The 11989-nt window shown below is 47.9% G+C and overlaps 1 protein-coding gene across 1 annotated transcript in view; it reads right to left on the reverse strand.

The window, feature by feature from the left end:
- TRIM62 (tripartite motif containing 62) overlaps positions 1-8977 on the reverse strand; it is a 57918-nt gene extending 48941 nt beyond the window's left edge. Inside the window, exon 1 of the mRNA XM_027864800.1 lies at positions 8570-8977. Coding sequence (XP_027720601.1) covers positions 8570-8977 — 408 coding nt within the window. The remainder of the gene's footprint in view (positions 1-8569) is intronic.
- Positions 8978-11989: the final 3012 nt, after the last annotated feature.

Raw genomic sequence — 11989 nt, forward strand, 5'->3', positions numbered from 1 at the left:
GAAGGAAATGGCAAACCACTCCAGTATCCTTGCCAAGAAAATCCCAAATGGGGGTCATGGAGAGTCGGACACAACTGAAAAATGACTAAACAATAACACATACAAGGCACTAGGCTGGGTAACATGGGGACAAAGACAAAATGAAAAACCAGTTCCTACCCGCGAGGAGTTGACATTCTACTCCCGGGAATTAGCACGTAAACTGAGAAATATACATACAATAATTTGAGGAGGCAAGAGGGACCCCGCACAAGTAAGAGGAACAGGAAAGGCTTCCCACCTGAGCTGAGCCTTGAAGGAAGAAGCTCGAAGTAAGCTAAGGACCGTAAGAGGCGGAGATGAGGGGGGAGTGTATTCTAGGCATGGCAGACAGCCCGTGCAAAGGCTGGTGAGGAAGTGCTGAGTCTGGAGAACACACAGACTGTATGAAAGGAAAGAATACAAAAAGCCTGGAAAGCAGGCTGGAGCCAGATTGGGAAAGGTTTGAAAATCTCTATTTGAAGAGTTCGTATTTCATTCTAGTGGCGACAGCCACGGAATGTTTTGGAGTCGTCGAGTGGCATGATCAGACTTATGGGCGAGAGAGATCATTTTGACAGCTATGTGAAGGACCAGTTCGAGAGGGGAGAGACTGGAAGCTGGGAGTCCAAGGACGAGGCTGTTGCAATAGTCCAGGTGAGAGGTGATTAGGCCTGACCTAGGGTGGTGGCCCGAGTGAGTGGAGCCCAGAAAGAACAACAACCTGTCATCTGCCAATTAGGCCCTGGCTTTCATACCAGCCAGCTTCCTTTCCCACCTCCACGTCCTCCTACTCTCCATATGTGAGTGTTAGCACAGGAACCCTGCCTTCATTCTTCCCTGCCCCCACCAAAGGCACATCGGAAGCACCTGGCATGAAATCTGCCTTCAGTGTCTGTCTGTCTCCTCGGCAAGAGCCAGGCACTGCCCAACAGGATCTGGGGTGTGTTTGGGGACTCCCTCAGGCTTCTGACACTCTGTCTTCAGGCAGGAGGCAAAGTGGTAGCTTTAGTCCCTCGACAGGAGTAGGTGGTAAGTACCCATTACTATCCTAGGTTGGAGATCAAGGCCCCACTGGGTGTATAAACCTCTTTCTGGCCACAATGACCTCAGGCAACCCACCAGCCGTCTGCTCTGTGTCACAAAGGAGGAAAACCAAATAACACAGGATGTCAGAACCATAGGGAATCTCAGAAAGTATCAGAAAGCATGTCCAAATCCTTTGGTCCAGAGATCTCACTGCTAGGAGTACCACTCGAAGAGGTCAGCGATGAAAAGAAAGGTTCTGTACAAACCAAAATATTTATAGCAGCCTTTTTGTAGGAGCAAAGGATGGGAAACAAGGTCAACTCTCATCAAATGGGGACTGGTGAGACAGACTGTAGTATGTGAATAAAACATTACTCTACCATAAGAAACAATAAATATGAGGAGTGCAGAGAAACTTTTGGAAGAACTGATACAAAGTGAAGTCAACAGAACCAGGAAACACACACACACACACACACACACACACACACACTCCAACCACATAAATGGGAAAAAGAAAAACAAAACAATCTAAACTGAATGTTGTAAAATCACAGTAACCAATCTTGGCTCCAAAGAAGAGATACGAGAAGGCACCTCTCCCTGCTCCTTTGCAGAGGAAGGAGCCTACGGATGTAAAATTCTGCGTGTGATATCAGGCTCTGTTGATGGGTTACTTCCAGTTCTGAACTTTTTCCCCTCTCTTTTTTATTCTTTGTTATAAGGGAAGGCTCTCTGAGAGGGAAGAGAACCAGTGATGTAAAAACAAAAGATGTCAATATATTTTTAATAAAAGAAAGCATCTAGTCCAACCCTTTCATTTTCCAAGTGAAGAAAGGTCCGGAGTAAAGTCAATGGCCCAACGTCACATTGCAAACTGGTAGCATAACTGGTATCAGATTAAAGTGTCCTCACTCCCAGGTCTGATCTCTTGACACAACATACCATTCTGTTACTCACTCTACTCTGTCATCCTCCACCACTACCCCAGACTCAGATAATGATGATGATAATATTAACAACTAGTATTTATATAACACATTCAGGTTTGTAAAGTACTTTCACAAATATTTCATTTTATTCTCACTACAATGCTGGGAGGTAGGTGATATTATTATTCCCATTTGACAGATGAGAAAATTGAGGCAGACTGAGATTAACTGACTTCCCCAGGGCCACACAGCTAGTAAGTGTCTGAAGTCACATTTGAACTCAGGTCTTCCTGACTGTGGGCCCTGTGCTCTATCTATTGTGCCATCTAGCTGCCCCTGGATCGTTCCAAGGGTCTCAGTTTCTTTTTTTTTTGTGAGATGTACATTTTATTAAAAAGTTTAAATATTCAGATAGTACACAACTTTTTCAATGAAAGTTCTTGTGTAGTTTCTCAGACAAATGAAATTGAAGGATGCATGGCAGATGAAGGTGACTCTTTCTGAGTGTGAGGTTCTGCCAGGCTAGGGACAAAAGGACTGGAGTCCAGGGGACAGTCCTCATCCCCGGCCCCAAATTTCCATACTCAGAAATGCTGTGAAAATCTAGACACTGTAGCTGCAGAAGGTCCTGAGCGGGTCAGAGTGAATGAAGAAGGGTAGGGTGGAGGTGGGAAATGACTTTTTGAGATCACGTTAAAATTAAATAGAGCGTGACTGTATATGAAGATTTCAGAGAAGAATGGGCAGAAGGGCAGGAGCTAATGAAGAGTCAAAGAAGCAGAAGGAAAACCACATCCACAATGGCTACGATAATCATAATGGAAACAACAATCCCCGCAAAACTGAATACTGAATAATGACCAAGAAGGGGGACAGCTAGGTGGTGCAGTGGATAGACCACCGGCCCTGGATTCAGGAGGATCTGAGTTCAAATCTGGCCTCAGACACATAACACTTACTAGCTGTGTGACCCTGGAGAAGTCACTTAACCCCATTGCCCAACCAAAAACAAACAAAACAACAACAACAAAAAATAATGACTGAGGGGCAGCTAGGTGGTGCAGTGGATAGAGCACCTGCCCTGAAGTCAGGAGGACCTGAGTTCAAATTTGGCCTCAGACCAAACACTTGACACTAGCTGTGTGACCCTGGGCAAGTCACTTAACCCTGACTGCCTCACCAAAAAAAAATAAATAAATAATGACTAAGAAGGTGGAGGGAGGGAGTACACACTTGTTTACCAAATCCAGAGGCTTTCAGAGTTGGAAGGGACTAGAGGTCATCTAGTTCAAATTCCCATGTGGTGTTGGATCTTCTCTATGGCAGCTCTGAAAGAGGGCCATGTAGACTTTGCTTGAATACCTCCACTACCTCATGAAGTCCCTTGCTCCATTGTTGGACATCTCTGATTATTAGCAAATTCTTCCTCAAATCTGCCACCCTGTACCACCTCTTACTGCTCTTGGTTCTACATAATGGGGCCAGAAGATAATCCCCTCTTCCACATCACAACTCTGTAATTAGATTCCTTTTATACCCCTCCCTTCCCCCCCCCACCCAAGCCTTCTTTTCTTCATCCTCAGTTCCTTTAATGCTTCTTCATGGGATGTGGAGTCCAGATCCTCACCTTCCTCTGGACGGTTTTGTGGTTGTTGTTAATATTCCTCCTAAAATATGGCAGCCTTGGGGCAGCGAGGTGGCGCAGTGGATAGAGCTCCGGCCTTGGGAGTCAGAAGGACCTGAGTTCAAATTTGGCCTCAGACTAGCTGTGTGACCCTGGGCAAGTCACTAAACCCTGACTGCTTCACCAAAAAAAAAAATTTAAATATATATGGCAGCCTTAACTAAGAGGCAGCATGGTATAGTGCATGGCTGAGCTTGAAATCAGGAAGACTTGGGTTCAAAATCTACTTCAGATACTTATTAGCTGCATGACTCAACCTCTCTGTGCCTCAGTTTCCTCCTGTGCAAAATAAGGAGGTTAGACTTGAAGGCCTCTAAGGCCCTTCCCAACTCTAAATCTATGGTCCCCTGAAAACAACATGATGGACTGGAAGCTCCTTGAGGTCAAGGGCCTGCTTGTCCTGTGTATGTTTGTAACCCCAGTGTCTGAGAGGCAATGTGGAAAGAGTGCTAGCCTCAGAGTGGAGAACCTGGGTTCAAATTCTGCCTTTGATACATACCTGACTTGGGACTCTGGGCAAATCATTCAACCTTTCAAACTACAACCTCCTTACAAGTGACTATTTCCCTTTTGCCTTTCTATCTCTCCCAGTACCTAACATGACATCACTTTGCATATTCTAAGCTCTTAATAAATGTTTGTTCATTATCTCCGGCAATGCTCTAAAACTACAGGTTCCAGATAGGTCTGTGATCTGCATCTTCAGAGGGAGTTTTCAGATCGGGAGTTCTTTACACCGATGAAATCCCAGGTCCAGATAAACTCCAGCACGGAGCCAATACCTTGTCTCTCATTATTGGGCTTGGACTGGCTAACAGCCTGATTGGGCAGTGGGATAATGAAGGGAAAGGATAACATTTCGGGGCACATCCTGAACCTCTGAGATTGACGTCAGGGAAATCAATCATGTCTTCGTTTGAAAGAGACCAAACTGGTCTAGAGAGCCCATGGGGCTCACCCGATGGGGGCATGTCGGGTATTCTTGAACGTGAATGGGCTTCTGCGCTGCCTGGTGCCCTGATCCACCAGGAAAAACAAACCGAGATCACGCCACAGCCTCTTGTGTTAGGATACACTTCCCCTATTGGCTGCAATTCCCCGGGTAAGCTGATCTGGAAGTAAATGTTCCAGTAGACGTGCCAGTGGTAAGGCTAGCTCCTCGCCCTCTCCTCCATCAGGTAGCAGGACTCTGAGAGTCTGGCTTAAGGCAGTTCACATCTTGCTTTAAGGTCTACAAGGTACCTTCCCTTCCATCACCCTGCGAGGTGGGTGTTCCTATCCTCCCATGTTCTATCAGACTTTGGATCTCATGCATGTAGGCAGTCCTCTCAACAGAGCAGATGGCCATGCACCCATGCCTGCCCATTCAGTATATCTTTTGTCCATGCCTTCCCATAAATGTACTTCAATGGGTCCATCCAACTTGCTGGGGGTCTTCCTTTCATTCCCTCCACATTCCAAGTATCCCGATGGGCATGCAGGCTGGTGACTCCTCATTCTCCTCATGTGACTGGATCATCTCTTCTGATATAGGTAGTACAAGTATTATGAGCCCCATATTAAAGCTGAGGAAACTGAAGCTCAGAGAGAATAAAGTTACTTGTCTAGGGTTGCACTACTAGTGTTTCGAAGGTTTTCTTACTAGGTTTTCTGACTCCCAGTCCTGCACATCTAGGCCTCAGTTTCCCCTTTTGTAAATTGAGGTGGTTGGATGGAGTAGTTCTTGACTCTTTTTTGTGTGTGATGACTCCCCCTCCCCCATCTACACACACACTTGTCAGTCTAGTGAAGCCTAGGGGTCTCTCCCCTTTTTTTCTAGATAATTGGGGTTAAGTGACTACCCCAGGGTCACACAGCTACTAAGTGTCAAGTGTCAGAGGCCAGATTTGAACTCAGGTCCTCCTGACTCCAGGGCTGGAGTTCTATTCACTATGGATCTCTTTTTAAAATAATGTTTTTAAATGTATAAAATAAAATATATAGGGTTACAATAAGAACTAATTATGTTGAAATAGTTAAAAATATATATTTTTTAAAAGTTCACTGACCCTGGGTTGAGAACCCTCAGGCTAGATGGCCTCTGAGGGCCCTGCCCTCTCTAAATCTGTGGTCCTACGGCTCCCCCCTCACCCCATGCCTGGCTCAGGACTTCTGCTAGCTATTACACAGATCATTTCTCAGACACCTCTAAAAGGGAGTCTAAAAGAGCAGCTGCTGGCTGGGGAGGGAGGGAGGGAGGGAGAGAGGGAAGGAGGAGCTAGTGGGATTGAGGCCCAACTCCTGCCTCCTGCCCAGGGAAGGGATCAGTTTTACTTCCTAACAATAAGCCAGTTCTTCTCATAAATAGCTAATGAGGGCAGGATGTGGCTTTTTGGTCTCCACCCCAGTCAGGAACAAGTGGCAGGTGAGGGAGATGTGCTGATGTCTCACACCCATCACACTTTTATCGGCCTTGGGCGAGGGAGATGTTTCTCCCACCACCTCTTGGCCAAGCCAGGTGCTTTGGAGGCGCCAGGCAAGGGAGAGAGGGCAGGGCGGCTTTATCTGGAGAAAAAAAGGGTCAGCTGCGGTGTTGGGCAGGCTGGGAAGCCAAGTTCTCAGAGGGCCAAGGGAGTTTGCAGGTACAGCACCCAGAGGCCCAGGGTAGTTCCAATTCTCTCCCAATCCTCAAGGAAGGCCCATTAAAAAGGCCTTCAGGGATGCACTGATGCCATTTTGCTAACATTCCCCGCCCTCCGTCACAGAATGGGGCACAGATCCCTTTATGCCAGCATTTCCTCCAATTCATTTAGCCACATGAGACTTTGTGGGTTCTGTCAATACATTTGGTCCATGGGGTATGGACTATCCTTGGGATAAAGGAGGAAGGGGTCATGGAAACTGGGTGCATCAATCAACAAATATTTATTAAGGGCCTACTAAGTCCTTCTCAATGGGTGGAGAAGGGGGTGGGGGAGGGAGAGAATTTGGTACTGAAAATAAAATCAAATTGAATTTTTCTAAAAGTGCCTACTGCCAGGCATTATGAAAAGAGGGAAAATGATTGCATATTATATTTTTGATGCATAATTTTCTATCTAATATTTTGTGAGAAGCAGCATGATGTATAGTCCTGGACTTGAAGTTGAGAAGGTCTGGGTTCAGATCCCACCAATGACACTTCCCAGTGGTGTGAATACAAAGGCTCTGAATTTTCCTGAGCTTCAGTTTCCTCATCTGCAAATGGGGAGAATAAGACCTAGAGTATTTTCCTCAAAGGGCGGCTGTGAAGCTCAAATGAGGTAATAGGATATAAAATCTTTTGGAGATTTTAAAATAACTAGGACAATAATTGTTACCACAACATTTATAGGGAGCTTTATGGTTTGCAAAATGTCTTACATCCATTGTTACACGGATTCCAAGGAAATACTCTCTACTGCACCACACTGTCTCTTTAAGTCTCAACTGTTAACTATTTTTAAGTGACAAATATTGCCAGTATAGACACATTGCTTTTAGATAATGACTCACAGTCCCACGAAAGGGAGGGAAATGGACTCTCTGGAAGCAGGACTTTGTCCAGGGTCACTCAGCACTAGGTGGGACAGTAGAGGGACCCGTGGACCGGGTCTGGGCCAGGCACTGCCACTAAGGAGCCATGTAACTTTGGGCAAGCCCCTTTACTGCTCTGGACATCAGTCTCTTTATCGGTAAAATGGGTGGGCTGGAACGGCTGACCTCTCAAGTCCCTTTCAATGCTAGCATTCTGTGAATGTAGGGCTCATGCCCCACTGAGCACAGATGGGGCTTTATTCTCTCTTGTTACAGGACTCTGCAGTTGGTAAGGATGGAACACTCCCCTCCTCCCCCAACTCTGGAGGCATGATGCCATCCTTGATGGGGACCAAGAGTGTGAGCTCCAAAAATGGCATCGTGTTCAGGTCACTGTCCCTCGGACCTGATCGCTCTGCCCTTTTGTGAAAAACCAGCCTGGTGACATCCTTTGACAGACAGCTTTGGCTCAGGGCTCTCAGGCAGAAGAAAGGAACGGAGGAAAGGGGGTCATGTCAGAGAGTCCCCCTGAACAAGAGACCGCAGTACATTCAGGTCCATTCCCAAGTCCAGTAGGGCAGGAAGGCTAGCTCCTGCCATCCTCCAGGCTAAGGTGCAGGTGCCAGATTGGGGGAGGGGCAAGAGACTCAGATAGAAGATAGACAGATGTAAAGTGCAAAGAGCCCTGGGGTCAGGGTCAGAGGAGAGCTGGGTATGGATGCCTGATGGGGGTGGGGGGTGAAGGAGGGGCAAAAGGCCCATCTTAGAAAGAAGGCAGTCTGCTGGAAGTGGAAAGGGCCCCCTGGATTTGGGGTCACAGGATCTGTGGTTGAATCTTCGGCTGTTCTGCTCCTTGCAAACCTCATGTGATCTCGACCAAGTTGACCAAGTCACTTAACCTCCCTGGGTTTCAGGCTTTCCATCTATGCAATGGGGGAGCGGGGCACGGAGGGGTGTGTATACTGGCCTAAATGATTGTCAAAATCCGTTCTAGCTCTAAATCCTATGATCTCAGTTACAGCCCCGTCCCGCCCCCTAGTCCACTTCTATCTACTATATAAGTAAGTAGTAATCTTGGGCAAATCCCTTCCCCATTTTGAGTCTCAGTTTCCCCATCTGTAAAATGAGGGGGCTGGCCTAGATCCTGCCAAAGTCCCTTTTCGCTCTAAATCCGCGAACCCAGTACCTCCTCCTCATCCTCCTCCTCCAGCCGGTGACCTTGGGCGCATCCCTCCCTTCACTCTGAGACTCAGTTTCCCCCTATGTAAAAGGAAGGGGCTAGCCTTCACGGCCTCCCCCCCCCCGCAGGTTTCTTCCTTAAGCGCTGCGGCCCCGGGGGCACCCCCTGGCGCCGGCCCCCTCCCCCGCGCACCTGCAGCTCGTCGAAGGCGTCGTCGATGCCCGTGACCTGGTGCTGCTCGTGCAGGGCAGGCTCGTCGCAGAAGAAGCAGACGAGCGCGCGGTCGGTGAGGCAGAAGAGCTTTACCTTCTCGTGGGCCTGGCAGGGCAGCGCGGCGCGCCGGGCGCTCAGGATGGCGTCCAGCGGGAAGGCGCTGTAGCGCTCCACGATGTTGGCAAGCTTGAGGCTGGGAGCCAGCGCCGGCTCGGCGAACGTGCGCCGGCACTCGGGGCAGTCGCGGGCGCCCTGGGCCTCCTGCCGCACCCAGTGCTCGGTGATGCAGCGGCGGCAGAAGTAGTGCTCGCAGCCCAGGCTCACCGGGTCCTGGTAGATGCTCAGGCAGATGGAGCACAGCAGCTCGTCCTTCAGGCTGCACGCCATGGCTGCAGTGCGCCCGGGATGCCGGCCGCCCCCTGCCCCGGCAGGGCCGGCCAGGGGCACCCACTCACCCGGGGAAGGGACGTAAGAGGGGACGCGGGAGGAGGGGGCGCGCCCAGGTGCAGCCTGCCGCCACCGGCCCCGGGCTCCTTCCCCACAGGCTGACTCCGCGTCCCCGTGTCCGGCTCCCTCCGGCTGCGCTCAGGACCCAGAGGAGCAGCCCAACCCGGAACAGGCGGCGCTGGGGGAGCGGAGACGGCGGCGGCCGGCTGGTCTGTCCCGGGCGGAGCCTGGAGAGCCGAGCTCCGCCCCGACGGGGGAGGGACGATCCGAGGCAGCTGCTCCAAGCCCCCGCCAGCCAGACGCTGGCTTCTTCCATTCATAGGCTTAGCGTAGCCTTGAAGGGACCTTAGGGAGCATTTTACAACAGGGGGATCTAAGGGCTGGAGAGGGGGAGGAACTTGTCCAAGGCCACAAGGTTACATTATTCTCAGAATTAGGATTCGAACCCGGGGCCCCTGATTCGAGTGCCCTCCCCGCCAGCCTCTTTTCATCGAGCTGACTCAAATGGCAGAGCCAGACGTTGCAGGCTTTCGAGGGAGAGCTGTTTGGCCAGTGGCCCCTCACCCAGATGTTCTTAGCGCAGAGCGCCCCCTGTTCCAAAAGGCTGGAGGATTTGGAGTGATGATTAGGGATCATGTCCAAGACCTCACTCCCCCTCATTTTACAGTTGAGGAAACTGAGGTCCTGAAAAGTCACACATAGTAAAGAGGAGAACCAGAATTTGAAACTAGGTCGTCTGACTCCAAGTCCAAGACCTTTACAGTTTCCCAGTGGCAATCCAGCCCAATCTCTTCCTATTAAATTCTGTACCCATCTCATTCATATATACTGTCTGTCTATATACCTATCTTTCTATCTACCCACCCACCCATCTATCCATTCATCCATCTTCTGATGGGCAAGCTCTATAGGCAGCCCATCTAACTGCATATCATAATCTGGACAATAGGCATTCTTCAACCACTTGGTCTTCCTTGAGTGGATGGTGAAGGTAGTCGTGAAAGTGAGTGGTTAAATAGCTCTTCTGGGAGGCTCTGCAATGATTTGGGGTTTGATGCAACCCGGTGGATATCGTCTGCCAACAAAACATCTAGAGGACGGCACATGCCATAGGAATTCTCTTTTTAACTCGAACTCTGTGCTAGGTCTCCTCCACCATAATGATAAACACTGCTGACTATCACATTTACTTGTTTTATGCTCCCCTGATGTAAATGCTGGGAGGATCACTAAGCAGGGTTATTTCTATTATATCTTTCAAAGAATCTCAAGCAAGTTTGATGTTAGCATGGAAGACATCTTGGGGGAAGAGAACCTTTAAGATGAGGTTTTTCTTTACCAAATAAAATGCTTTAAAAAAGTCAGCAAACAATAAACATGGTGGGATTTTGTATCCTCTACATTTTTCAGTAAGTGGTATGATGGTGAAGATATGGTCTATACAGGGGTGGGGAACCTGTGGCCTCAAGGCCACATATGGCCTTCTAGGTCCTCGAGTTAGGCCTTTTGACTGAGTCCAAGTTTTACAAAACAAATCTTTTTATTAAGGGGATTTGTTCTGGGAAGTTTGGATTCAGTCAGAGGACTGCACTTGAGGACCTAGAGGGTCACGTGAGACCTCGAGGCTGCAGGTTACCCACCCCTGAAAATTGTTCCTTGTGAATGCCTACTTGTTCCCTACCGACACTTTGCCCCTAGTGTCCTCACCACATATGTAGACTGTTCTTATAAAAATTATATGTGAATAAGAAAGCAGGTGTATTGGTCGCTAACTGATCATTCTTTGGTTACCTTTATTTTATTAGACTATGAGTTCCTTACAGACAGGGACTAGTCTTTTACCTCTCTTTGTATCCCCAGTACTTAGCACAGTGCCTGGTACATAGTAGGTGCTTAATAAATGCTTGTTGAGTGACCAACTGACTTTTTTTTTTAGTACTCATAAGATCCTAGATTTTTTCCCATGACTTTGGAATTTTCTCAATGGCCTCACAATAATGTCACGTTTCACATGGATGGCCTCTCTGTGTTCTTGATTGAATCCAGCTACTCTTACCTGTCTTTGTTTTCTTTAGTGCCTTTTCTATCTTTATTATAAGCAAGTCTAGAATCATGATGCTGGAGGTGGAATGTGGGAAATCTGCTGTCCTTGATGGGGGAAAAGTTTATTGTCGTAGCACCCCTCCAGTTTATCCCTACTAGCATGTACAAGGTAGGTCCTCTGAGAGATGACCATCCCAGGTTCAAGATGCTACATTCCTGGAACTAGTTCATGAGCCCCTGCTAGTGCATTTACTTGATTTGAGTTCTTGACAATTTTAGTGTCTTAAAAAAGGAAAGACGTTCACCATGAGCCAGCATGGGTTCATTAAAAAAAAATAAACATTCTAGAAATCTTACTTCCTTTTTCATAGGATAAACTAAGGCAACATTTTGTAGCCAAAAGAGGGCTTAACATGGAGTCAGAAATACCTGGGTTCAGAACCTGTCTTTGACAATTACTAACTGCTTGACTCTAGACAGGTTATTTAATTTCTATGTGTCTCAGGCAACTCCCCTGCTCTTATGTGCTAAGTCATAGATGGGTGGAGATCTGCACTGCTAGAGGGAGTTCCTCACGTGGAGAATTCCCTATGTGGAGGATATGACAGATCCTTTGAATATACTAGATTAACAGATTGGGGCTTTCTGTTAATTCTGCCATTTGACAAGTCTCTCATATTCTTGACAGTGGCTGAATGATAATATTGGTTGGATGAACAGATCTCTAAGAATAGTAAAAAGTAGACCGATGTTAACCTGGGAGGAGGGGGAGGTGGTTTGCCTGTAATGGAATTTCTTAAGAGTCTCTCCTTGACCCTGATCTGTTCAATATCCTAAAGGCATAGATAGCAGTAAATATCCAGGTGATGCAGCAAGGAGGGATGTAGAACTCTTCTTGGAGGCTTTGGT

Source organism: Vombatus ursinus, unplaced genomic scaffold (assembly GCF_900497805.2).
Source record: "Vombatus ursinus unplaced genomic scaffold, bare-nosed wombat genome assembly UNPS02014775.1, whole genome shotgun sequence".
Taxonomy (NCBI): Eukaryota; Metazoa; Chordata; class Mammalia; order Diprotodontia; family Vombatidae; genus Vombatus; species Vombatus ursinus.